The 27783-nt window shown below is 50.6% G+C and overlaps 1 protein-coding gene and 2 long non-coding RNA genes across 4 annotated transcripts in view; 2 read left to right on the forward strand and 1 right to left on the reverse strand.

Annotated features, from left to right (window-relative positions):
* Positions 1 to 323: 323 nt before the first annotated feature.
* Positions 324 to 6093, forward strand: LOC119087052. The gene is made up of 4 exons (XR_005090503.1): positions 324 to 1549; positions 3201 to 3289; positions 4710 to 4769; positions 4934 to 6093. It is a non-coding gene; the product is annotated as an uncharacterized LOC119087052 (long non-coding RNA).
* Hoxb3 (homeobox B3) overlaps positions 3654 to 27783 on the reverse strand; it is a 41224-nt gene continuing 17094 nt past the window's right edge. The window contains exons 3-5 of one of the 2 annotated variants that reach the window (XM_037201610.1): positions 10425 to 10512; positions 6879 to 7475; positions 3654 to 6034 (exon numbers count right to left, since the gene is read on the reverse strand). In XM_037201610.1, coding sequence (XP_037057505.1) covers positions 5193 to 6034; positions 6879 to 7326 — 1290 coding nt within the window. In that variant the 5' untranslated portion in view covers positions 7327 to 7475; positions 10425 to 10512 and the 3' untranslated portion in view covers positions 3654 to 5192. Of the gene's footprint in view, positions 6035 to 6878; positions 10179 to 10424; positions 10513 to 27783 lie in introns of those variants that run through there. The other variant, XM_028869026.2, reaches the window with a different exon arrangement.
* LOC119087053 lies at positions 11306 to 16276 on the forward strand. The gene is made up of 3 exons (XR_005090504.1): positions 11306 to 12313; positions 14669 to 14725; positions 15148 to 16276. It is a non-coding gene; the product is annotated as an uncharacterized LOC119087053 (long non-coding RNA).

Below are 27783 nucleotides of genomic sequence, written 5' to 3' on the forward strand. Positions count from 1 at the left end.
CGGTCTCCGCCAATCGCTCGTCTGGGCCTGGTGGAAAACACAGGCATTATTTGCTTTAATTGATTCAAAAACTCCAGAGGACCACGACCTGGATACCATAAGCCTTCCTCCTGTACCCCCATTCCAGCCCCAGGGCCCCACACTCTCCCCAAATGCTCTCTTCTCCCAGAAAAGCCTGAAGAACCGCTTCCTCCCCTTCAGAGACTGTGTGGTGGTGGGAGCCTGTAGAAACAACCAAATTTAAGGGAGAAATGGCCTTCTTGTCTAAAGATTTCAATTGAGTCAATGAATATGCTTTCTTTATGTGGCCATCAGTAGAATCCTCTCCCCCTCCCAACCACCCTCCAAAGAGCAAAAGCCCATTTGGGAGGAAGTAGGGATAAAAAGAGGCTTCCACTCTTTGGGGGAAAGGTCAGGATTAAGGTGAAAAATCAGAACGGAGATTGGTGGAAGGCAGCTTTAACCACCACCAGCAGTTCCCACCCACCCTCTGGAAGCAGCAGTTCAAACTTAAGAAATGCACAAGCTGGCACAAAGCATCGAGATGCCAAGAGCACTTGGGGACACTGGTCTCCTTCCCAGCCTTGTGCCCTGGATTCTGTCCTCTGCCCAGTATGTACAGGCAATACTTTATGTCTAGTGGTCTTCTTCCTGTTGGGGTCATCTGTACTCACACTCTGTGACCCCCCAGCACTGTTCAGTAGGAGGGTCCAAGAAGATCTAAGATGGCAGATACGTTCATAGCCCTCAGGCTGTGTCTGTGTCTATATCCAGGGCACCAAGGTTGCCATCCACAAAAGTTTCAAAGCTAAAGTTAATGTATGGGGGAGGATACTTTCCCTCAGGACAAAGGGACTTTCTCTCCCATATTTGCCTTTGTGTAATTTTTTTAAATCCCTGGTTTAAAAAAAAAAAAATCCCTAAAGATGGAGGGAGAAGAAGTAAAGACTACCACTGAGATTATATTCGGTTTATGGTCCCTAGAGGGGGGAAATAATGTATTCTATTGTGAGGAGACTATGATAGGCCCAACTTTACAATGTTGTAATTTACTGGAGGGAGGAGACACAAAACTCAGAGCCACAAGCAATTTGGTGGGAAACTAGGCCTCAGAGCTGAAAACGAAAAGTCGATCTGGGGGAAGATTTTTAAATAAGTGGGTCAGAGGGACCAAGAGGAGATGAGGCGATCAATCTTAGCCCCCTGACAGCTCCCTCCGATTGCATCAAAGAATTTGGCTCTTTGGGAAAGCAGAGGGAACAGCCTAAATTCCACATCCCTTAAAAAGGCCTGAGGGAGGGGCAGCAGAAGAGAAAGGTGATTCTGGGAGGGCCAGGAAACAGATGGGAAATGGAGACAGAGGGAAGGCGCTAACTTGGGTGGAAAGTTTGCCCCGGAGAACTCCCACGGCTCTGGAGAGAATTCCCCTCCCCCTCTTCGCTCTCCGCCGCCCAGCCTGGAGGAGAAGGCTGGTTAGCAGAGAAATGGCAAGTCAGCGGAGAGCTGGAACTAGAAACTTTCTGTCAATGTAACCTCCGCGTGGGTGGTGGTGAGTATTTATAGAAAGGAAAAAAAAAAAAGGAAAGAAAATAAAAAGGCAGAGAAGTCTGACTAGAAGGTGGGGGTGGGGGACCCGGATCTGGCCGCTGCAAGGACAGAAAGAGGCAGGCTCTTGGGGAACTGCTCTTAACTGGGCCAGAGAGCCAGAGAGGGTGGGTGTCTAACTCAGCTTTAAATAAAAAGTGTGTATGTATATAATATATATTATATGTAATATATATTCCATTTGGGTGGTGGTGAGCAGGGGAGAATCCACATAGTAGCTGTGTAAGTTGCACAGTGGGCCTGTGAGGGGCCTTCTCCCTGGCGATGCCCTGGACATCTCTACAAGTTTCCTCACAAACCAGCTGGCTGCGGTACCCAGGGTTCTTCTAAGGCAATCAGGGCCCAGACTGTCCCCCGTAGGAAATACAGCTCTCTAACCCTTGATGACAGATTTTATGGCCAGATTAGTGAACAGCAGAAAACTTGGGTGATAAAAGGGGGTGGGGGAGGGACCCCTCCTTCTCAGAGACATCCCTCCTGCTCCCTGTCCGCTAGGAACCTTACAGCATAGATTTTTTAGCCATGTTTTTAACAGCTTTAGCTGAGTACCTGGAGTCTTGAAGACAGAAGGGTAGGTTCTAATTTTTGTTTATAGCCCTAGCTTCAAGCCAAAGCACTGCTTTTGGTTGATCTAGCTAAAGTCTCTCTTATCCTGTTCCTCTCTGGCTAGGTAAATAAGCAACCCACCCCTCCCTCCATCCACAGAGCCAAACATGACCCTTCATGTAGGCCTATCATTCAGGAAAAGTTACTCAGGGAAGAGAAAAAGGAAAGGAAAGACAGACCCTTGAGCGTTATTTGATCCCAATCAAGCTTTGCACGCTCCTCTGCTCTTAATGCATAGCCTGACCCAATGCTAAATTGTTTGCTGCCTGGATGAGCCAAGTCCAGTTTAAAAAAAAAAAAATCCTACATGGTGGGGAGGGGGTGTATTATTCAGGTTGTTTTTTTATTGTTATTTATTGTTGCATAAAGACTGTAATTACTAACCTTGGACTGCCAGGATGCAACATAAAAATGAAAATCAGCCCTCGCTTTAAGGCTGAGGGCCTGGAATGATTCTCACCCCACCCCACCCCCCATATCACCACTACCACCAAATATATGCTCCTAATTAAGCAATGCGGGCGCAACGCTTACAATTAGAATTATGTAACTCTTCAGCAAGCAGCCACGGCTTCTCTTTGAACGAATTAGCTCCATATTTCAGCCTCCCTGTCTCCTCGCTCTCATCGGATACCGCGATGCGGTGGTGACATTTCATCTTTGACAGACCCTCTCTATCCTCGCTCCACTGTGATAAAACTTTTATGGAACCAGGACTAAGAAATGAAGTTTTCCCGAGGATCGTGGAAACAGAGCCTCGCATTAGCCCGGGGACCATTTTATTTACGCCTGGTTTCAGCAGCTTCCCTGGCTTCCTTCTCCCTTTCCCTGGCAGGAGAAATCAAACCGGCCTCCTCTGCCTTTGCCCTGGGCTTCATCAAATGATTTAATTTCACTTCAGTGCTAAGGCTTGACCTGAGAAGTCTAGGCCTGGGTTTGTTGTTGTTTTTTTCCCCCAGATTAATCATTTTCCTTTGTTTTCATTTTAGACCCAATGGTGGTTGGGCTTCGGGTCACGTGACAGCCTCCTTGTAGCTCCGGAAGAGAACCGTGAAGTTTAGGTTGCCTGGAAGAAGCAGTAATAAGCTAGATTTTGATTTGGTTTGACGTGGGCAGAGGGATGCATAGAGGTGCTGGTCAAAGAAAGAAGGAAGGCCAAGGACTGAGGAAAACAGGGGCGTGGAGGCTAAACAGACAGCCCAAGATTCCCTCCCCTTCCTCAACTTGTTACTTCAACCTTAGCTGCAGCACTTGGCAGAATGGTCTAGACTGTTAAGAATGTCAAAACCCGAGTTTAAACCAGGAGGAAACGCTGGGGAGGGAGACAGGGGCCTGAGCAGTAGACAAAAAGGCCAGAAAAGTGTCTTCAATGCCCTCCTCTTAGGGGACACTGGCAATTGGAGCCTTTTCTCTGCCATCTGAATCAGACCACCAGGACAAGATAAAATTGATAACAGAAAGTTTATTCAAGAATTGTTTTGACAGACAACCCTTTTAACTAAGGGGGGGAAAAGTAACTACAGAAGAACAAAGAAAGTTCCAAGAGAGAATTAACTCTAAGTCTACAAATTCAGGACTATACAGTGACCATTAGGAGCTGAGTTCATGCCTTTTAGAACTAATTACAATTGCTCATAAGTACGAGTTTAACATAAATCTACAGCTCTTGTCTAGAATACAATAAAAACTAAAATAGCTGGTTTTACATGACAGGAAACACAACATCCTTTATAACAAGTAAATACTAAAAAAGTACATTTTTTCCTTTTTTGTTCCTCATATAAATACATAATGTAGGGGGGGGATAAATAATACAAAAAAGAAAATATTTTAACAGGCTATAACCAATAAATATATATGAAAATGTTCACTAGAACACACGCTTTTTGAGCGAAGCTGGACTTTTGCAGGCCCAGGCATCTCTCACAGTTGGTTTTTTTTTTTTTTTTTAATATCCATTAAAATGTAAACTCCAAGTGCAACAAGAGTGTCCTGTCAGGGGCTGGAGCAAGGTACACAGGCCCAGCTGCAGCCCCTGCCGAGGACAGACAGTTTGTTCAAATATACCCTGTTTTCACATTAAGTCAAGAGAGTAACAGAAGAAATAGGGAAGCGGAGAGCTCCGTGTGGATTGCCTTCCATGGAGAGAGAGTGGGATGGGGTGGGAGCTGAGAGGCTGCTGAGCAGGCAAACCTCCAGTCCTGACACCTTGGCCTGCCTTAGTCTCTTAACTTTTCCTTAAAAGAAAAAAAAATATATCTATTTATATTATAGGCAGCTCTAACCTTCAGGATCTCCCACCATCCCTGAGCCCTCTGAAACTTATCATCAATAGGGGTGGGGTATAGATACGTCCTTAGATCAGAAAATCATGGGGCTAGAAATGGTGGGCATGGCAGGAAGCCCCGAACAGATGGGGACAAATTGAGGCTTTAGGGGTGTGGAAGGGAAACACTTTGTGCCCTTAGATTTAAATGTGTTTTCTTATTTTTCATAAGGAGAATGAAAGGGAGGAAAAAAAAATCAAGATTTGGGGGAATTGCCCACAGAGATGGAAGGTAAGTTGGTTGGTTGGTTGGTTGGTTGGTTGGTTGGTTGGTTGGTTGGTTGGTTAATGAAAGCCAAGCCATAAGTTCTGAATGTGCTTCTCTCTCTGCCCTGCTTGCCTGTCTTGGTTCCGTCTACCCGACTCCCTCTCCAATCTGAAATCCCAACTTGGTAGTACTGGAGCCCTGGGACTGATGTGGTCGCCTCCAATCTGCTGTGGGTTCCTTTCCAAGGGTGTGGGCGGGCAGATGGAACCAGGCATGGAGGACTCAGGCCAGTGAGAGGGGAAGGCGCCCCAGGCCTGTCTTGTTTCTGGAAGCCTGCAACCACCCCCCAACACGCACCTCTTCCAGGCCACCAGACTGCCCCCACCAGCAGCTCCACCACCTCCCTGGCCCTTGATCTCGCCCCCCACCCCCCACCCGCCCCTCACATCACAGGTGTGTCAATTTGGGCGCTTCTTGGATTCTACCCTGAGGTGGTGCGTGGTGAGAGGAGAGGTCTGTGTAAGTGGGGTGAGGATCACAGGGTCCGTGATGCTGGCTGGGGGCCATAGGGGGCGCCCCGTTGTAGTCCAGGTTCCCCGAGGGGTGGTGGGAAAGGTGATTGAGGCCGTAGAGGGAGGGGCCGGCAGGGGGCGGCAGCGGATCCGCATAGCCACCCCCGCCCACGTACACCGGGCTGCCCTGCATGGTGGGCGTCCCGTAGGCGCCCCCGTTGGCTTGGAGGACGTGGGGCTCGTACTCGGGCGCCGGGGTCGGGGGGTACTTCTGCGGGGCGCCGCAACCTTTAAGGGGGGGCTGGTAGTTGGAGGGCAGCGCGTAGGCATTCTGGTGGCCTTTGCCGAAGGCTGGCGGGGACGGGCTGTCATAGCTGGGAGTCATGGAGTGTAAGGCGTTCATGAAGCCGGCGGTGGACTGCATGGGCTGTGGGGGGCTGCCGGCCGGAGAGGGACCCCCAGACGACGAGGCCAGCCCCTTGGCCTTCTGGTCTTTCTTGTATTTCATGCGGCGGTTCTGGAACCAGATCTTGATCTGGCGCTCGCTGAGGTTCAGCAGATTGGCCATCTCCACGCGGCGCGGCCGGCACAAGTAGCGGTTGAAGTGGAACTCTTTCTCCAGCTCAACGAGCTGCGCGCTTGTGTACGCCGTCCGTGCCCGCTTGGACGCCGCCGACCCCGGGGGGCTCTTGTCCCCTCCCCCGCCGCCACTGCCGCCCCCGCCGCTGCTCCCGCCGCCGCTGCCGCCGCCGCCGCCGCCGCCGCCACAACCTTCTGCTGGACCCGAGGGGGAGGAGTGGGAAGGGGAGAAAATGAAATAAAAGATAATTACTGAACACGCCGAAATTGAATGCATCGTTTCTTAATAAATCCAGGTCTGGACTCCGGAGCCCCCGCCACCCTCCCCTTCGCGTCCCCGCCTCCTCCCCGACACCCCCCTCCCACCTCCCGTCGCATTAGCGGACACTCTATAATAGTGGCATTTATTAAGAGACCTGTTCTCCTCTCACTGCCCCAGCTTATGAAAATTTGATCATGTCACACAGACAGAGCTGCGTGGCCATTTATTTAGGGTTAGATTTTTGCGTGTGCGCGCACCCCTCCCCATATATCCAAACCCAAGTCTGAGATGATCTTCTCATTCTGTCCGTCCTCTTTACAGGATGGGTGACTGAGAACACCTTGGGGGAACTGGACACGGGTGGGCAGGGCCTGGAAGTGTGTCACTAGAGACTGCGGTGGCTGGAGGCCAGGACCCCAGGCCTCCTGAGCGATGGTGATTAATACCCACAATAATCATACTTAATAATAATCTATCCTTGATGACTCTGTGCCCTCCAGGCGATGTGGCCTTGGGAAGGGCTCTGAGGCCAACCGTCCCACCTCCTGGAAATTCTTGGAAACCCAGGCGGAGGATGGCTGGCAACTGGGTGTTGGCAGGGTCAGAGGTCATCAGGTGGTAAGAAGTACGGGGCGGGGCGCGCACGGGGGTGGGGTGGGGAGCGGCAGCCACCTAATATTGTTCCCAGGCGCCTTGTGGGCGCCTAGGGGTCGAATGCTAGAATAACAGTGACATTCCTGGACTGGACAAAAGCTGACGGTGAAGGCAGAGAGCTGGTACCTGTGCCGGGGGAGCTGTTTTTCAGCTTGGACGTTTGCCTCGACTCTTTCATCCAGGGGAATATCTGTTTGGTGAGGGTAGAGTTGGAGCCGGGACCGCACTTGGGGGGGCCGCTTTTGCTGGGCCCGTTCCCGTTATTGCTGTTGCTAGTGGCACTGGTAGGTGCGGCGCTGGGTGGGGGTGAGCCCGGCGGGGCGGGCAGGGGCTCTGGGGCCAGGCCGGGCCTCAGGCAGCTGCCGTTGAGCTCCTTGCTCTTGGCATGTGGGACGGCATTGCCCAGGGACTGCAGGGAACACGCTGAGCGCTGGTAGTCACCCTCCAGGTGCGTGGCGGCCTGAAAGGGGGGCTGGGGAGGCCCGTCGTAGCCGAAACCATTGCTGCCAGGATACGAGGAGTAGCCTCCGAAGAGCGCAGCTGCCGTGTTGTCGTAGTAGGTGGCTTTCTGCATCGCTGGGCGAGGCCCGGGCAGTGGGTGGCAACTTGCAAGGGCCTGATACCCTCACGACCGGACATTGGCACCCCTGGGGGTCACGTGACACGCCGGACCCCCCTCCCCTTTCTGCCCCCCTCCTCCCGGGTCTGTTCCAAGCGGCTGACCTGCGGGGCGAGAGAAGAGACACACGGGGAGAAGAGGACTGGGCCTCGAATCCATCTTAGGAACTAAAAAGGGAACTGACATCAATAGGGATTTTTTTTTTTCTTCTCTCCTCGCCAGTCTTTCTGCAGCAGACGCTGGGACCAAGCATCTGACCTGACACGGATGCTTCTTGCTTCAACTTTAATTTTAAAGGAAAAACAAAATAAAACAAAACACCGATTTTCATTTCGATTTTTTAAAAAAGGATTATACTCCTTTGGGGAGTGCTTGGGAATAGGATACCATTGCTTCATGGACCATGACTTCCTTCCCTCCTGCTCATACACCAGCCCCTGACCTTTCCTACAATTTCTGCTTACCTCCCCCCAACTCTGGGAAAAGGCAATTCCAGGGAGGAGGCACTATTAGACTCCAAAATAAAAGCATCTTGGAGGCCCTCGTCCCAGTGTAGAGGGCCTCTCTCTCCTCTCTCCAGATCCTTCCACCTAAGCAAAGTCTAGCCTGGAAGGAACTTGCAGATCTTGGACCCAAGCCAGACTGAAAAGCAAGTTCATCTGGGACCCTTCCCTCCAGGAAGATCATAACAGCCTAAGGTAGAAAATTCCTGAAGATTTTTAACTCCCAGAGCCAGTGGGAGCAAGCTTCATCCATCTATGTCCCATCTGCAGGTACCGTCACCTCCAGTCTTGGCTCGGGCAAGCCTGGGACCTAGCAGCCAGCGCCCCTGTGGAGCCTCCAAATGGAGCGTGATTGTTTTGATTTCCCAGGCAGGACCGGTTGGTGCTACGACCATTTGGCTTGAGTCCCCCCCCCCCCTTTCCATAATAGACTGTGTTCTTTTCTTCCTCAGGAAAAAAGTAAAAAGAAAAAATTGCACAACTGCTGGAATTTTTCTACTGAGGCGGGGGAAATTATTCAGGATGAAAAAGACTCATAAAACAATTTGAGCACTATTCTTCTCTGGGTTTGGAAGGTTTTGCTGTTTACTGAGGTTCCCAACAGCAAAAATAAATACATAAATAAGATGATGCTCACTATTTTAATACAGCCTTTCAAAAGTGCACCAGAAAAATAAAGCTTGACCGTGTCAGGGGATTTTGTATTCGTTCCCAGATTTCTGACTGTATGGCTCCTGTGTCTTCTCCAGCCCTCCGTGGGTGGGTACATCCCTAAAACCTCCAGACTGATCCTTTCTGTGTCATGTGCTTTTGGAAGAACGTAAAATATCATTTCAGCCCCGCTGGTCAACTCCAAAGAAAACTTAACTTAAATATAAAAATAAAATGAAAGGAATGCCGGCGGAGTCTGTCCCTCTCACACATAAACGCTGCTCCTAATGGCAAGATTTATACTTAAAAGGGAGCTGAGGTAGCTCTGAGTTCCGATTGGATTCCGAGAAATTTTTGTTTCTGTTAATACACATGGGTCTGCTAAGCAGCAGGTCCTTCCTTCCAGGGAGTACTGGAGTTCAATTGACCAGGCTGACCCAATCCCTTTATTATTATTACCATTAGCCTCTGATGATTTAACCAAAATTAGCTTCGGAGCAGCCCTGGCTGAAAGGGAGAATTAATTAACCGGCATCGGTTGAGTTTGTTATTAATAGATAGAAAAGAGAATGAAATAAAAACGTTGGAGGGGGTTAGCTGGCTGGGTCCTGGCTTTATTTAGTCTAAATGAGTGTTACAGCAATAATGATGATGGTGGTGGTAATAATAATAGTAATAAATAAAAACCTAGTAATTTGACTAGACGCCTGGGGCTGAAATTTCTGTCGCTCCCCCAGCAATAAGCCCCAAACCATGGCAGGACAGAGGCCAGGCGAGTGTGGGAAGCAAAGGAGCCAGAGGCGTGCTAGGAAAGAATGGAGAGTCCGCTGGCGGTGAGGCAGGGCCAGGAAGGTTTGTGGATTCGGAGAGCCTCCAGCTGCCGCTGCTGGCCGGCTGTCTGGCCGCTGCTGCCTCGGTGGCTGGAGAGAAGCTACCAGCCTCCTGCTCAGGCTCAAGGAAGCGAGGAGAAACCGATCGGGACGCCGAACTAGTTAGCTGCGGCAGGTTCCAAGCAACCCGGCCGGGCCCGGGCCGAGCCCTGCGGCGGCAAGTTTGGCGCTGGAGGTAACCGAATTAAAAGGCGCCTTAGCAACTCTGCTCCGGGACTTTGCCCAACAAGGTTCCAGGCTGGAAGGCGCAGAGGCCTGGCTAACGGGACCGTAAGGGAAGGGACGGTGCCGCGGGGATCTGAGAGCTGGGATCCAGAAGAGGGGGTGGGGAACCGCTCTACCCAGCCAAACATGTCTATTTCCCTTGCCTCCATGTTGGAAAAATTCAGGCTCCATATGGCTCTTCGGAAGGGTGGGAGGGAGACAGTGGTTCCCGGCTTCCCCTCAGGGTCTCGCTAGAGAAGGGAGGCAAGCCCCCCTCCAGAACCCCACCTTTCCAGGCACACTCCTGGGAAAGCCAGGAAGGGTAACAATAGCCGGAGAAACCCCAGGAGAGAAGATAGGCCACCTTCCAGGACTTTAAAAAAAATAATAATGAAAGGAAGAAAAATAAAAGAATAAGAAAGGGAAAGAAAAAGATTCGGCTCTTCTTAGCAAACAGGGAGAGAGGGGATTCAGCCCTAGACTTGGCTACTGGAAAAGAAGAGAGCAGAAAAGCAGAGAAGGGGGAAGAGAGAGAGAGAGAGGGAGAGAGAGAGAGAGAGAAAGGGAGGGAGAGAGAGAGGGAGGGAGGGAGGGGGAGAGAGGAGAGAGAGAGAGAGAGAGAGAGAGAGAGAGAGAGAGAGAGAGAGAGAGAGAGAGAGAGAGAGAGAGAGTCAGTCGCTGCGTGGAAGGAAGCTTAAAGCTTGTGAACTCTTCTTGAACCGAGATTGGAGTCATATGGGCCATAAATCATTGAGACATACTCTCCGCCATTCACAAACTGATAGCCTATTTCAGTCCGGCTTACCTTAGCCACCGACGAGGGGAGAACAGGCAGACATAATATATATTCACATCGAGCCTCAGCGCGAGCGGCAGGCGAGAAATCTCCCCTCCTTGAAGGCAAAGGAAAAAAAGACCACTGTTTAAAGCTGCGTCGCCCCCCCCTCCCCAAAGCCACCCCGGCTGGGGAGCCCGAGGGGCAGACCGGCCAGAGGAGCCGCGCGGCGTCCGCTTCAATTCACTCGGCTTTGGAGCGGGGGTGCGCAGGAGGGAGGGGTAGGGGAGCGGGGAAAAAATAGCAGACCAAAAGGGCTGGGAGGCTCGGCTCGCCGAGAATCCAGCTCCGGGCTTCAGCTCGGCCAAGCCGCCACAGTGTGGTTGCCCTAAAGACTGGTACGCCCTACTCTCCGTAACAATGGCCTCTGCTTTTGCACAGGGAAAAAAACCACACAGACACACACACACACACAGACACACACACACAGACACACACACAAGCTCACCCCCCCCACCTCTCCCCCTTTAGCAAGCATAGATGCCTGATAAGGAAAGAAGGTGATTGTGGTGATGAGCGCTGGGGGGGGGGGGCGAGTACCCCTTCCCCAAATAAGAGTGCGAAGCAAAGAAAGTAGAGGGTGGTCTTGTCTTGTTTTGTTTGAAAAACAGGTAAAAATTTTTGCATTAAGATGGGAGAGGAAGAGAACAAAATGCAGAGAAAGCTGGTGGAGTTCACAGATTGCCCCCCCACACACACACCCGCCCCACTCAGGCCCCACTACTGGACCATTATGCTAATCCGAGAAGTGGCCTCTGGAGACCTAGTCACAGGCTGGCCTGGCTGGGCCAGGGGCGCTGGGTGCCCCTCCTGTGCTCACTCATGGTAGGCACACAGGGACTTTTTTTTTTTTTTTTTTTTTTTTTTTTTTTTTTTAAGGAGTCTGCTGGCTGACTCTCAGGCCTCTTGGTGAATCTCTCGGTCCCTGATCCTTCTCTCCTCTACATCCTCTCCACCCCAACCCCCTAAATCTCCATGCCCAGTCTCTAATGGGGGAGGGGGCAAGGCCAGGCTTTTTTTCACACTCCCCCCCCCCGGGTGTTTTTTTTTTTTTTTTCTTTTTAGAACAGACAACTAGCGGTGAGTGATGATTAAAAAACCCAGAACATCTTGCAGGGGGAATAGGGTTGATGGGAGAGGTTGACAAAAGGAAAGATCCTGTGGTTTCGCTGGAGCTCCAGACAGACGGTCAGGAGAAGGGCTCTGAGAACTTCACGGAGTGATTTCTGTTAAGATTCTCAGCTCGGGACAGGCAGAAGGGGCTAGGAGGTGAGAAGGACATTTGTACTCCTGAGAAGAACTCCAGAAGGGCTTGCTTTTAAATGCACTGGCAGACAGAATGGAAGAAGAAGATGATGATGATGACTACTCAGGGCAAACCTGCTTGTTTCTCCACTACGACTCCGCTCCGCGTGGCAAGATTTATGACTCTTGGCACAAGTGAAGAAGGCTACAAAAGCTCAAAGTTTTCTTAGGGTGTGTTTGAGCAGGGCAGGCAAAGGCAAGGAGGAGGCCTGTAGGAGGAAGACGGGAGCCAGGAATGTAGGTGTCTGCAAATTTGGGGCAGGGGGTGGGGAGAGAGCCATTGGCGGTGGAGGCGAAAGACAAAAAAGGAGGACAGGCCATTTCTTCCAGCCGAGGGGTTGCAGGCTGCCTAACTGCTGACTCGGGACTTGGGGGCTGACACAGGAGGCTGCTGCTGGTGTCTCTTTTCTACGTGGACAGACAGCTTGGAAACTGGTTCTCTTAACTTCGGGTAGACACATCCAGCCAGGACCCTGTGCCGATTTCCTGATTGGGACACTCGGTTCTTGCCATCTGGATGCACCAGGAAAGGCGATGGGCCTGGGGGAACAAAGGTGAGGCGCCTCCCGCTATTGTCCCCCCTCCTGGGGAGTATGGCTTTAGCAATAGTTCTCTTACCCCCTTCCCCACTCAAAAGCTGTTCTTTAGGAGTGTAAAGGGGGTGCCTCCTGGCTTCCAGCCCCCCAACACACACTATTTCTAAGCCCATCAAATCACTTCAAATTGGCTGCAGTGGTTGGTTTTCTGGGGCCTGTTAACACAGAAGGAACCTGTGGCCTTCAGCGACAGGAGTCACATGCAGAACCCTAGGTGTGATACCTGGGGTCCCTACTGTCTGCCCAGAGTTGGTAGCTCCTTAGAGACTTGGTGGCTGAGCGTAGTAGATGGGAGTTGAGGGGTTAAGTAGAGAAGGTGGAAGCCAATTTGCTGTTTTATTAATAGTCTCAAGGAAAAAAATGTTGAAGTGTTGGGGCTCAAGCCAGGAGCCTCCTGAGGAACTGTTTTGATACCCAACAACTCTGGTAAGAGATCTGAAGGGTAAGATGCCAAAGGATTTTAGGCCTCATGGGTCAGCAGCTCAGGCCAAGGGCTTCCAGAGGTTTCAGGGAACTTAGACAACTAACTCTTTTCTCTAGTTCTCTAAAATAAAAAGTTTTTTTAAAATGTACTTCAGATTCTCCAGCTCGTCTAAAAGTTCTCACCACTGGCTAGGGGTGGTAATTATGAAACGAAGAAGAGTATCTGGTCATCTTCCAGACTGCACAAACTCTGTCTGAAGGAATAACCAAAGAGCCTATGTGTGACCTAGCCACTGCAGCCCCGAGAGGAGCTGCTCTGGGAAAGTGCTCCAGAGTGAGCAAAAGACCCTCACTGTCCAAGCCTTCTTCCTCCCTTGTGGGTGAAGAGAGGCCCCGGGGATGGGAGCTGGGAGCGAAAGGGGGAGCTGGGGAGCCAGGAACAGAGCTGGGAGAAAGTTCCAGAGGATATGCACCCCCAAGTGGGGTAAGGGCGAAATCTAAGGTTTCCTGATCAATTCTTGAAAACAGCACCCATTTGAAATACTCAGGAGACGATTGGCGCCTCCTTTGGTTTCTAGCTTGCCTTTTTTTCTGGGCCACAGGGAGCTGCCCCATGAAGCTGGGAGGTGGCAGGGTATAGAGGAGGACCAGCAGCTATGAGAGGCTTGTTGTGGTCAGAAAGATTAGGAGTCTTTTCAAGTTTAAGAAACAAAGGGAGGGTAAGGAGCTTGAGGACCTCAGAAGGGTCTGGAAGTAGTCTCTGACAGAAGGCAAGTAGGAGAGCCGGCCTGATTTAGGGGTAGTTAGAGACAGACCAATTTTCTTCTGGAGTCAGAGAACTTCGTAACTTTGTCGGGGGAGGGGAAGAGAAAGAGAAAAGAAGAAAAGTGAAAAAAATAAGAGACAGACAGCTAGTATGAACTAATAAAGGCAAAAATTAATAGTAACTGTAAAAAACAAACAAACAAAAACCCGGAGGAAAACATCCCCCTTCGCAGACATCTTTTCTCTCGGTAGAGACAGAGTGAGAGCTCTGGCCCTCTCTTCCCGGACTTGTAGGTACTCAGGAATGGGTGAGCAGGAGCACTCACTGTAAGCAACCTTTGAGTGGTCAGTCACTGGCTGCCCACCCTTGTGAACCTCAGTGCAATTATCCCTACCCACCCACCCCCAAAAAATCCATCAAAGAGTAAACAAAAATTATCTCAGTAAGGGCAAATAGGGCTGGCTCCTTTAAAACCAAATTCTGCTCTGAGTCTTCTGGTGACCCAGGGTCCCGATCTCAGCTTAAACAGAAGAAAACTTCTCAGGCCCTCTGGACCTGCTGGAAATGTGGCTGGTGTTTAGCAATTTACTCGTTGCTCACGCTTATCTGGGTTCCCTGTCCCACGCTCTTTTCTAGTGTGGCCGGCCAACTTGGTGGCAGCCACCACCGAGTATTGTAAAGTTCATGCACATCTCCATCTCCTCTTAACTATTAATAAAGACTTCAAAGCTTAAAGGTTTGTAAAAGGAAGGTATCGTTAATGAAGATGGCTTTGTAGACTAGTCCCTCGTCCCTGGCTCTCTAAAAATGCTTGAGTGGGAAGGAACAAAGGAAGGAGAGGATCTGAGCACTTTCCCCAAGGCGGGTATAGACGCAGCTGATGATAACTCCAGGAAGAAGGAGAGAAGGCCCATCCCAATGAGAGAAGAAAAGAAAATCCAGGCTGTGCCACCCCACCCCTGCCTCAGGAGAAGAGGGGTAAGGCAGAAAGACTACAAGGACCTATGAGGTCTCCTGAGTGCCTGTGGAAGCCCCCTGAACCTAATAATGATGGGCCCACAATCCTGGGGTGACATCAGCAGCAAGCAGGCTCTTTGGTAATGAAAGATCTGTTTCTGACTCAGGGACATCTAGAAGCTCAGCCCTGGCAAACCCCACCCCTACCCAGTGTGGAGACAAAGGTAGGCAAGGTGGAGAGGCAGAGGGGAGAAGGGGGAGAGACCTGTGAATCCTGGACAGCTGGGGGAGGGAAGGGGGGAGGGAAGGGGGGAGGGAAGGGGGGAGATGGTAGCAAGACTGGCCGAAGGGCTCAGTCCACTTCGTGGGGCTGGCAGGCAGGGTCTCTCCTGACAGATTGGATGTCTCTCTCCCAGTGACCTCTGTTTAGCAGACAATAACTCACTGGATTAATGGCCAATCAGTGGAAGGCCTCCAAATATAAAATGCCAAAGTCAGAATGGGACAGGGCCAGAGTCTGGGTCTGGCAGTCATATATATATATGACTTTCTCTCTTAAAATAGGTTTGGAGTGGGTTATCTGACCAGTGCCTAGGATTTCTAAAGATGAAATTTGTTGTCTATCTCTCTCCATTTCCTGCCTCAGAGTTGATATCCCAAGCCATACTTCCCTGGGTACCCCAGAATTCTCCTCAACCCTTGCACCCTCCTCATAGCCTGGATCCCACAGGAAATTGCCCTTCACACAGCTGTGCATCCAAGAAGCCAAGAAGCCGCTGCCTTCAAGCTGTATGTCTCTGCAGTTGGAAGAAGAGAAGGAAAACAGAGCAAAAACCAAGTAGGGAGCTTTCCCTTGCTGGCCTCTGTCCTAGTCACCCCGGAAGGACAGTCAGCATGGTGCTAGGGCCAACTGCACAAGCCTCTCCCAGATACAGAAGGTCTAAGTGTCCAGGGGTCAGAGGTGAATCTGTGAGGAAGCTGCACCTGTTTTCACAAATTCTAAACTATAAACCCACAATGATTCAGGTCCGGGGCTAGGGTGAGAAGAGGAACCTCAGAACTCCAAAACACTGAATTCTGAACAACTCCAGCCTTGGCTTAGCATCTGACACGAAAAGAGTCTTGTTTGGTGAAGCTAACCCCATCTGCCCATCTGCCTTAGACCCTGTGCCAATCCTAGCTCAATCCAACTACCTAGCCTTCTATTGCCACTGCTCTTGACCTGGCCTTCCGTTCTGTGGAGAACAGGGACTCCTTGAAAGGACAATCCAGAGAACTTATTTTCCAGAGGTACAAGCAAAGACAAACTCAGAATTTTGCAGACACACCCTGCAGTAACTTCTACACTCAGATGTCCACAGAACTCCAGGACATACACGAAGTTGCTCCTAAGTGGTATCCCATAAAGGATGGAGATACAGAGGGGTACCCAAGAGCAGACTGGACTTGGGGTGTCCAGTCCAACTCTGCCATGGTAGCAGATAGGGAAAGTGAGGCCCAGAGTGGAAAACAAATTGATCTTGAGTTATGTTTGCCACACAGTCTTAAGCACTGGGAGACTCAGACTTTAGTCATCGAAGCTTGGCTGTGTGACTTGAAGCAGAGTACTCCTTGGGCCTCAGTGTGCTCCTCTTTAAATGCAAGGTATTTACAGAGGAGGAGGAGTAAGCTAAACGATCTCCAAGGTTCTCTTTCAGGCTGAACATTAGTAATTCTCTGTGTTGTGTAAATATGTAAATATGAGTAACAATAAGCAATAATAAACTGAGTTCAGACAATAAATGTACCAGAGCCATTGTTATCAGATGCAAAATACTTCCTCTTGGGATTTACATGTTTATTCTCCTACCACTGAGCACACACCCCGGTTTTGGTCCTCTCTAGCCCACAGAAATACTGCATCTCACTGCTCCTCTTCTGGTGGAGGATGGGCTGTGTTCTACCCTCGTTACCAAATCAAAAGTGCTATTTTTGGACGCAACAATCTGAGCAGTAAATAATTAATTTGTATAATTAGAGGAGGAAGGCTTCAACCTGGCAATTTTTAACCAGGCATCAATGAGCCCATTGTACCAGCCTGGCCTTCTCACCCCATACCCCCACCTCTGCCCACACACCTACCAGTTTCCCCTGTTGGCGCCCCCCCCCTCCCAGCTGACAACCAGCATTTCCAGGATGGTCAATGAGTTGGGGGCTGCCTCAGAGCCAGAATTTGCTCCCATCCCAACAAAGTTCCTTTCTCTGCTGTGTTTCCCCCAGAGATCCATCTGCAGGCAGCTGCCCCTCCAAGCAGGGTTCTCTCCACACCCGCCCCAAGCTGCACTGCGCTCCAGGTCGAGCTCCCAGCCCTTGAGAAACATGTAATCTACCTTCTCAGCTCAAGATGCCCCAACAATGCAGTGGGTTTGCATTTCAAGAAACTCCCATTAATATCAATTTACTTCACTGAAACCTCGGGTTCTTCATCAAGTTGATGATTTATGATAAAATCAATTAAATTACAGCCACTTAGGGCCCAGCCGCTTCCTCTCAGATTTCATTGGTTCGGGCCCAAGTGTCTGGTGGAAAAATGCAAGTTTAGCTGGAGGCGAGGAAAGATAATTCTGTGGCTGAGAAAATTTAATGCAAAACAATTTGCAGGCAAAGCCGGTGTCTGGACAGAGACACAAGAGCCACTAGTTGGCCTGCGGAAATAACTATCTAGGGTCAAAATGTTTTTCTCCCCACCCCCACCATCCTGCATGGTTCCTGCTTTTTGATCGTGGTCATTTGTGTGTGGGGGGTCACACAGAGATTGGAAAAGTGTTCGCAGTAATAGTAGGATCCAACCCTTCCCAGAGCCAGACTCCAATCACCCCCCCACTCCATTCCCCTTACTATACCATGTCTCCCCACACCCCTTCACCCAACAAAATTTGCTCAATTCTTAGTGTCCCACTACAAAGTTAGAGATCCAAAGTGAAGATGCACCAGCGTGGGTGTGGGCAGGCAGTACATAAGGAGAGGAAGAGGAGCAGTGGCCAGAGGCCTGGACTAGCAGGCTGTGCTGCCTGGGAAAGAAAGGCTGGGCCGGAGAAGCAGTACCTCCTGGACAATTGAAAGGGACAGTGAATGGTATCCAAAGCTACCCCATCCCAAAGTACCAGGAGCAGAGGACACCCAGTCTCACTCCTGGCTCCCTGTTCCACTCTCACAAATTGATTCTACGCAACTGTAACACATCCAAGCAAATTGCAGTCAGAGCATATATATACATACATACATTTTATATATATATATACATTATATATATATATATATATGCCCCAGTGTGCAGACCCACTCCCACAATACATGAACACATCTCCACAAGTGTGTGCCTGCACACTCCTTATGCCGCACAGAAGCACCACACCCTTTGCCTGTAAAGAGGTGATGCCTAGGGTCTCCTCACATCTGAGAAAATAAATCCCAATGCATCAGCCTGGCATCGCCTCCCACTCCAAGGAAAAGGGCTTCTCCCGCCTCTTCTCTGTTTGGTTTTTGGTTTCCAGAGCAGGCAGATAGTAAACACAGCTTCTCTGAAAGCCATAAATCAAGCCCTCTCCTACCTCCTCAGCTTAACACCCAGCCTCAGCGAAAGCCCTTGTAATTTCAGCTTCAAATAACTCCTAGGTGCTAAAGGGCTGGACCACGGTGGCAGCTGGGCTGTGGGAGCCAGGCCCAGCCTCACATATCTCTCACCACCCACAGCTCCCACCCCCACCCCCTGGAAAACCCTCCAAAATCTCTATCCATCCTGAACCTGAGAGTTCCTCAAATCCTGGTGGGATCTTGTCTACCCACAGGTACACTTCCACATTCCCTTACATTCGCCCTACACACTAGGGCCCTGGACCACACTCTCAGTCCCACGACACCTCCTCTACGTTGCTCTGATCTTTGTCTCAAATTCAGATGCTGACTGGGGACAGGGGGTATCCTCATGCCTCTCTCCACACCCACGGGTCACAGGGCGCTGGACTGAACACCGCTCACTTACCTGTGCGGTCTCAGACTAGGGTGCGGGCCGCGGCGGGAAGCCGGGTGCGGAGAACAGGCGGGAGCTGACGGCCAGCCCCGGGACCCTCGGTCCCGGCTGGGGATGCGCCTGGGCCGGCCACATCCTGGCCGCTGGGCCCGGGGAGCACCCCGCCGTGCTGGGGTGGGGGTAGAGGCCAGCCCGCGCCCCGCCCCCGCCCCCGGCTTTGTTCCGCTCGCAGGGCCGGGCCGCCCCGCTCCTGCTTAGGGATGCTCGGGATGCGGCGGCCGGCCGCGGTCCCAGCAAGGCCCTCGCCGGACTGCGGGAATCCCAGGCCAGTGCGGGACCCGACCTGAGAGTTGACCGAGTCGCTGGGCAAAAGGAGTGGCGACTGACAGGGCCACGGAGAGGCGCGGGGTCCTCGGGGGCGCCATGGCGGAAGGCGGGCGCACCGGCGGCTCTTCAATGTCACCAGCGAAATGGGTTCCATATGTCGGACCCGAAAGAGAAGGGAGGGAAAGGGAGACGGTCCTGGGCAGGGCAGGAGGGGGTGGGGTACTGTGCAGGAAGGAGAGCCTGGGCTACAGAGGTACTGGGAAGGACTGGGGGGCCAAAAAGATGGCTGGTTTGCTTGCTTGCTTTTCCATTTCCCTTTCAGGCTTTCTAAAGCTCCTTAGGCTGGTAGGAACTGCCCCCCCTTTTCTTTTTCTTTCCTGAAAGATGGGGGAGGGAGGAGATCAGAAAAGGAAACATCCGTTTGTTAAATTAGAGGGTTAAGGAAAGAGGTGTGGATTGGAGGTGAAAGTTCTTGTAAAATCAACTCCTCCTTGGCTTCGGAAGAGAGTTTTTTTTAAAAAAAAAAAAAGACAAAATCCACATTCTCAGGAGGGAAGAGAAGCTGAGGAAGGAGGATTCTTCACCCCGGGTTTCAGAGCCTTGTTCCAATCTCCCCTCCGGGAAGGCATTTGTTTCAGGAAAGATCCCAATGATTAAGGTACCAATGGTGGATGGAGGAGACTAGAGTGTCCAGAACATCTTGTCCATCCCCTGGCATGTTACATTGTATCCCAGAAACACTGGTTTAGGGCCTACTCTACAGGCAGTAGTTTCTAAGCCGGTCTCAGCTTTGACAACTTCCTGTAAAGAAGGCTTCAGTGTACTAGGGTTGGAGAATGGCTCGTGGTGTCTGGAGGAGTCTGGTTTCCAAAGGGTTTAGGCTCCTCTCCTCTCCCGTGTGTGTGTGTGTGTGTGTGTGTGTGTGTGTGTGTGTGTGTGTGTGTGTGTGACACCTCTGCTGTTGCCTCCATCCCTTTCTCACAAGCCCTTTTGTCTTCTCACACCCTGCCTCTCTCAGCGAATCTGAATTGCGCCCTGGGAAGGACTTTGGAGAATCTCCAGGAATCACTTCTGAGCGTTCTCCATAGGCCCCTCTCCTCATCTTGGGGTCCTTTCCTCTGTGGGAGAGTCTACCCTGTCTCTGGGAGTCTCGACTAGAGAGAAGAGGGTGGGATGAATGGCTTCCTTCCCACTCCTTTCATTTAACTGTGTTGTGTGTGCCTAGAAGTTGGTCCTTCCAGGACCATCTCTCTTCCCTGAGACTGGCCTTTGTCTCGTCTCTTCCCATCACCCTGTCCTTGAGTTCAGCCTTGACTTCCCACCCAAAAGGGAGCCTGCTGTTCTCTCTCTCTCTCTCTCTCTCTCTCTCTCTCTCTCTCTCTCTCTCCCTCCCTCCCTCCCTTCTCATTCTCTCACTCATCTTTCTATCCAACTCATCTGATCATTAAAACAAAACGTTAGCAGCCCAGCATCCTGGCATCTTAAAGGCACAGTGATAGATGCTACCACTGTACAGAGAAAGAGGACATGAGCCCATGCTGGGGGAAAGACCAGATCAGCAACTTTACTAGAGTCCCCGTGCACCAAATACATGTTACTCTGTCCCTAGGTGGCATAAAAGCAGATGGGGGGGCAGGGGATTCGGGATAGAAGAGACGCAGTGCTTCAAGGCTAAATGAAGCAAATACATACATACAACAACACAGTCTTCTCAAACTTGCTGATTTGGGGAAAGGCCTAGATGCCTAAGTGGGGAATGCTAGGCCTCACACAAGGGGGTTTAAGAGAAGCCTGAAAGATAATAGTAATAAAGGGTGGTCTCTTTGTTTTGTCTCCTGGGGAAGTCTGTATGAGAGTTGGGGGGAGGGGTATCGGTGCCATCTCCTTTCCCCAGGGCCAGAGGAGACAAAGGCAAGTCATAAGAGAGAAGAAAATGCTGGGGAGGGGGTGCAGATCTCATAGGGAAAGGTGGCAAGGGGCAAAGTGGGGGACCAGTAGAAGAGGAGCTGGAAACATGGGGGTAGGGGCTCTAGGACCAGCCGCCAGCAGCCTCCTCTTAGCTATGATCTGCTCCCCCAAATAGAAGGCTTCCCACTTCTGTTCTTTATCCTCTAAGGCAGGCTGAGTTTGGAAGCTAGCACAACTGAAGCTCTTCCCTCTTTCCTTCTTATTCGCCCACCTTTTAAGGAAGAAGGGACAGATCTTACTCCCTCTTAGAGACCCCAAGATTTTGACCTAAATTCTGGGGCACCAAGTGAGGGTAAATATACCTTCTTCACCGTTACACATGAACGTGTAAAAACACACACTAGGTGAAAAGTAAAAATGCTTGCCTCTCACACTGGGGTTTCCTAACACTTAAGTGTAGGTGGAGAATGGAACTAAAAGGCTTGGGGGTCCCAACTCCTAAATACTTCTCCCAAACGTTCTCTCTCCCCACAATTGCTAGCCCTGTTGAGTTTCCTTTGAATCCAGACTGTTCCCAGTTCCTTTTATCCGGATAAGCACACCTCAGCCTCAGTTCTTTGCTTTTCTTCTTTCCAGATCTCTTTCTACCCAGACTCCAATTGGGAGGCTTGACCCGCCAGCCACTCACCCTCAAATCTCCTGTTAACCAGGAGGGACAAGGGGCTCAACCATCAGAGCAAAGTGTAGAGTAAGTTCCTGGACGCTGCATGAGCTGGGGCCCATGTTGCCGCTCTGTGAGGCTGATGCCATGAATAATTAACACCTGTACAGCATCACTCTAATTTTCCTGCTCCAAGGTTTACACTAGCAGGCAGAGTTAAATATCACAGATAATAGTGACTATAAAGTCAGCTGGCCTGACTCCAGCCAGGAAAGAGCAGCTGGCAGGCTGGACCACTTGGCAGAGGCTCTGCATCTTATCCATCACAAGTTTGGGACATAGTACAGGGTGTCCCCAAGAAGCCACATCTGAGCTGGGCAGTGGTGGTGGCGCACGCCTTTAATCTCAGCACTTGGGAGGCAGAGGCAGGTGAATCTCTGTGAGTTCGAGGCCAGCCTGGTCTACAGAGGGAGTTCCAGGACAGCCAGGGCTACACTGAGGGACTCTGTCTGGGGAAGGAGGAGGAGGAGGAGGAGGAGGAGGAGGAGGAGAGGAGAAGAAGAAGAAGAAGAAGAAGAAGAAGAAGAAGAAGAAGAAGAAGAAGAAGAAGAAGAAAGTTGTTGTCACACCTGACTTTGCTCTTACCCGGCAACCTCTCCTCCATAAGAAGGACCAAGGGAAAGTTTCCAGTTCCCCCGCCTCTGATATGCACCCTAATTGCTCAGTCTTTGGCTGAGGGTTAAGGCAAAGAAACACACCCCAATGTTCTGGAACACTCTTCAACTTTCCAGGACCACTTGATTCCTAAAATATTTTTTTCTGTAAAAACTGAAGAGAACATCTCCCACTTCAGCCCCCAAACACACACACACACACACACACACACACACACACACACACACACACACACACACGAGTCTCTCACTGCCCAGGAAACTTTCTTTGTTTCAGTAAGTCGAAGGAAGGCTCCTGGGGTGTGAATTCACTTCCTTGTTTTGTTAGCCTGAAGGGTGGGAAGCCAAGGCTTTCTCAGCTTGTCTCCCTGCCCTTCACCCTTTGCCAGCCTCCATTGTCTCCCCCAAATTAGGTGGCTCCTTCTCCACCCTCAATAACCCCATACATACCAAATCTTTAAATGCAGCTTTACTACCCTGACCGAAGTCCCCTGCTCACTATCAATTGCACAGCATTTCCATTGGGTCCCCATCAAATACAAAAATCTTTGCCTTAAAGTCCTGTAATTTCTTCCAATGCCTCCACCTTTCTTGCCCCCAGCTTCCTTCTGCCTTCAGAGTAGTGTTTATTCACCCAGGGCTGGAGTTAGAGATTCCAAACTCCTGGGGGGCGGGGGGGGGGAATCGCTGCAGAATTCAGCATTATTTGCCGCTGGAATGTTGCCTCTATGGGGCTTGCAAATATCATTTTTCTATTAGGTCATGATCTTTGACTGGGTTTATATGCCAATGAGGCATTTCTGGTTTACCAAATTTATACAAATCCCCTCTTAATTGATAATCACAGATGCTGTAATTTAAAACCTACAGCTATAGAGCTTTCATATTAACTGCTGATGTATTGCTGTAAATCGTCCGAAATAACCAACTCCTGGGAGCAGAGCGGAGAGGGAGGAAGTGCCTCCAAGAACGACTCTCTCCCAGCCACAGAACCAGCCCAGCTTCTACATCATTTTCTGTGAGAAATGATTTATCGAAGACATGGCCATAAACAACACAACTCACTCACAAACACATGCAGACGCGCGAGTGCACATGCACACACACACACACACACACACACACACACACAATGGTTGGCATGCTGGCTGAGAAGCTGACACCCATATTGCTATAAATCAAGAAAAAGGTTGGAGGAGAGAGAGAGAGAGAGAGAGAGAGAGAGAGAGAGAGAGAGAGAGAGAGAAATATTCCTAAAATCTCTATGCAATGCCTCAATGGGTATAAACAGAGACCATCCTGTGAAGAGAAATGGCAGGAAATGAAGATGGCTATTTGTCACATTTTACGACAATAACATTAATAACAAACAATAAATTTACATGGACATATAAGGCGCGGTAGGTAGTGAAAAATCCCTTCTACTTACAGAACCCCAGCCCGCGGTGCGGCTCCAGCTGCGGGACTGTTTTACTGATGCCTCCCTTTCTTTTTCTCTCTCTCTCCCTCTCTCCCTCTCTCTCTCTTTTTTTCTCAGGGTACAGGCTTGTTTTTCAAAGGACAGTTGAATTGGACGTCAGAAACAGGGAGACCGAGCCTGCGATTTTCCTGACGAATACATATCTATTCTGCAACCTCGGCATTAATTATTTAATGAATCACGTGACCGGGAGGGGGAAGGGGGTCTTTCGATTTCAGGCTCAAAGGACCACTATGACCTTCCCCTTCATGAGGAGAAATTTTCCTGTAAAATAGGTTCCCCCCAACCCACCAATGGAATAGTAGCAAGGTCTCACTCCCACAAGCACATCTATACGTACTCTGCTTATAACTCCCTACCCCCACAGGCACACACTTACCCACAGCCCACCTCTGCTCTCTCCCTTCTCCTCCTGCTTCTGCTTAGTTCCTAGAGGTGCAGAATAGTCTGCTGGGGCGTCAGGGTGGGGGTGGGGTGGGCATAGGGCCCTTCTCCGAGCCCCTGATTTTTCTCAGCTTCCTAGTTGTAGCCTTTAGAATTGAAATTCCCCTTCCAACTCCACTCGGTGCCCCTACCAGTGGGGTATTTATTTTAGCAGGACCCACTCACTCTCTTCGAACTCATCGACAGTGTCTCTAAGGGAACCGGACAGAAGAGGAAGACTCTGCAAGTCCTTGCTACCTTGTTTGTACCATAGTGGGACTTCGTGGGGCTTTCACCTTTTGATCTTTTGTAGTGTACCTTTGAAAGGTCAGAAACACACAGCGTGAGGAGATGACTCTGAAGCCCCCAGGATAGAGAATAACCAGGAGGGGGACTTTCCCCTTAGCATTGTTACTACCATAGGGAACTAAATGCTGCTGAGGATTTGATAATAGGCTCCAGAGACAAAAGACCCAGGGACCACGGCTTCCATACAAAAGAAGCAGACACCCAGACTCTACCTATGTCGACCCCATCTCAGTCTCTGAAATACACTAATGAAGGTAGCTGAAGAGCCGAAACAAGACTGGACAGAACAGGGAGGAACGCTTTGAAGCCTGCCTGGCAGCCTAGGGTCTATATTTCCCAGGTGTTAGTGTTCTGGACTTCCAATCAACAGACAATGACGATTGATCAATGAGGAAAAGATGGGGATGATACACGTTGAAGTGTTAACCATTTGGATGGGAGATATCCGTGTGTGTGTGTGTGTGTGTGTGTGTGTGTGTGTGTGTGTGTGTGTGATGTACAGACTCTTTCTCTCCAAGAATAAACAAAACCAAACAACCCCCAAACTTCACAAGTTATAAGTGAATCTGAGTCCATAGTTGGGGCAGGGGGTGGAGGGATGCAAAGGAAGTAGAAAGGCATTCCTAAGCAGCGCCCCCCCACCCTCCACCCCCACCGCCCCGCGTGCTGAACGTCCCCAGCCTTATCTACTTCAGCAGCTCTGGGGTAGCTGCGACCAGGCCGACAGGGCATCCGTGTAATGGGAAAGAATAAAGGCAACAGGGTGGGAGAGCCGGGGGATGGGGATGAGGGGTCTCTGCTGGTTTGTTTAGAAGGGTCTGAACCAAAAGCGACTCAAAGAAGGTTAAGGACCTCTTCATGTAACCACCCCAAAGAAACAGTCTCCCCACGTGTGCCACGGAGGTTTCGAGGCAGCAGGACCCCTGCGGAAAGTACTGGAATTCTGCCCCAGCCCCACTGGGAGGGGGCGCCGGCGGGGCCCAGACTCTGTAGGGGGGGTAGTCGGCTTTGATTGTCCAGATCCTGAACACAGACTGGTATTGAATTCAGCCTGATGCTGATGTAGGCCTGCTCCTGTCTCCTGCGAGGGCAAGTCTACAAGGTCCCTGGCTACAAATCCATTCAAAGGAAAATGCTCCCCCAAAAACAAACGGGGGGGGGTAGGACAGAGGGAGGGAGGGAAGGAGGGAGGAAGCGAAAGAGGTGGATAGAGGGAGAGAGAGGGGAGGGCTATAAATGAATAAATTGGAACATGAGGGAATGACAATCTTTAAAACCGAGGATAGCAATCCTTAAACCGGAGAAATTATATTTAAAGACAAGAAAAAGGAGAGCCTTGGTGAGGTAGGAGAAGCCAGCCAGGTTGTTAAAGAGTGCACACCCTTCGGATCCTGGGAAATGTCCACGTTCAAATAAACAAGCGCCGGAGTGAGCGCGAGCTGAGCGCTTTCTCGCTGCCGATAAAGCGAACGTTTAGACTGAGAAAAAGCGAGATTGATTTACGAATCCGAACGCGCCGGTTTTATGGCCGATCACAAATCCGTCAGCGCTCAGCTCACGCTGGGAAACTTCCCAACTCCGTTTTCCAATCAAACCCGCTCGCAGTCACCGCTTCCCAGGGAGACCCACCAGGCAGGCGCTGAGGCCAGAAGGAAGAGAGGGAAGAGAAGGAGTGCTGAGGGGCCCAGAGAACCGAGGGGAGAGGTCAAAAGATTGGAAGGCCTCTGGGGTGGTGGGTGGCCACTAGAGCTGCGGAAAGTGAGCCCCCCGCAGCTGTCAGTTCCAAAAAGGGTTAGCTCTGGAAATGAGAGAAAGAGGAGTCTTACACCGTGAGCCTGGGGGGTGGGGGTGGGAAAGACTTGGGTGAACCCCCAGCCTTTGGCCACCATTATCGCTCTTCTTTTTTGGTGTACCCCTAATTCTCACGTCTCAGAGAGCAGTTTAAAGTTCTAGTCTTTGTCACTTGAGCCCAGAGAGGGCCCACAAGCAGCTATGGGTTAGGTTATATATCTTTACTGGCAGATATTTTCAGTATCAAAGTGGTCCAGTCTACCTGGTTGCCCACTCACCCCTTTCCTACCCAAGGCCCCAGTTCCTCCATTTATGCTACCCAGGGACAAAGAAAAGGCCAACCGCTCAGGTTTTCTCTTGTCTGAGAGTCCCTAAATTACTGGAAAAGATTTATGCAATGTGAACCAGCAACACTTCACACACCCTTCAGCCAAGCCCTGTCTCTTCCTTTCTTACTTTAAGGAGAGTGGTCCCTCTTCCCAGCTAGGAAAACCTCTCCCTCCCTCTCTCCATCCCTCCCTCCTTCCCTCCCCTTTGATGGGTGCTGCTGATGTGGGTGTTTAATGTGGAAGATAGAACATTGATTATAGAGGGGTCTATGATCGACCTTCCCCTTTTAGCAAATCTTCCATCTGTCTCTTAACTTAAAAAGTTTCAGCAAACTTTGGTTAGCACTGCAGGGGGGGGGAGGGGGGCTGGAAGCAGTCAGAGCAACCTGCCACAGACCTCCTCCCCGTTTCTCTTGCTCTTTGGGGTACCCAAGGACTTAGAAATGGAAGTTTGGTGTGCAGAAGATACGGTGATTATAAAAGTATAGTTTCCTCTGGAAAAACCAAAAAAAAAAAAAAAAAGTATAGTTTCCTAAACAAAGGAACTTCAGAAGATGGGTTGAGAGGCTGTAGATTTGGAGAGAGAGAGAGAGAGAGAGAGAGAGAGAGAGAGAGAGAGAGAGAGAGAGAGAGCCTCCGAAGGAATGTTCATTTCTCTCCTGCTCAGGAGCTTCTTCCCCTGTTGGTCTGCATGCAGCCTCATGGACAGTGTCTGTCTAAGCTCTCAGATTGTATCCTTTAGGCCCTCTTCCTTCAGCTTGCTTTAGGCGAAGCTAAAAAAGAGACGGTGCAAATGGACTTGGGGTAGGGGAGGAGGTTGACGCCCAACCCAGGGAAGGGGCTTGAAACAGACAAACCAGCATTCTGCTCCCGACCCACAGGACTTCTGAGCTAACTTACAAAAACAAACAAACAAACAACAACAAAAAAAAAACCCACCTTTCTTCCCAATCCACAATAATAGAAAAATGATCCAGAAATTCTGAGATAGCAAAGGATTTGGGCACAGTTGGGGGGTGGAGAAGCTGGAACCCCTCTCTCTGAAGAGGTGTGACTTTCCCTCTGGGGCAGGAAGCCAGAGCTAGCACAATGTCCAGTCTCAGAGAGGTCAAGGGGCTTCCGAGGTCATTTTGTGGTTCTAATACCAAGCTAATCGCCTAGAAAACGTGGCCTCTCCATGAACTCTCTATCCTGCCAGCCTCCCGCCTCCAAACTCCAAGTGAGGCCTCAGGGAAAAGGGGCCAGGACATTCAGGTCTGAGGCAGGGCCCACTGATTCCCCAAACCCAGAACAGAGCCCCCAAACCCAGAAGCAAAAGGGTGGCTGAACACTGAGCCTCCAGGAGACCTGGAGTGTGGGGTGAAGTGGGGT

Source organism: Peromyscus leucopus, chromosome 8b, assembly GCF_004664715.2.
Source record: "Peromyscus leucopus breed LL Stock chromosome 8b, UCI_PerLeu_2.1, whole genome shotgun sequence".
Classification (NCBI taxonomy): Eukaryota; Metazoa; Chordata; class Mammalia; order Rodentia; family Cricetidae; genus Peromyscus; species Peromyscus leucopus.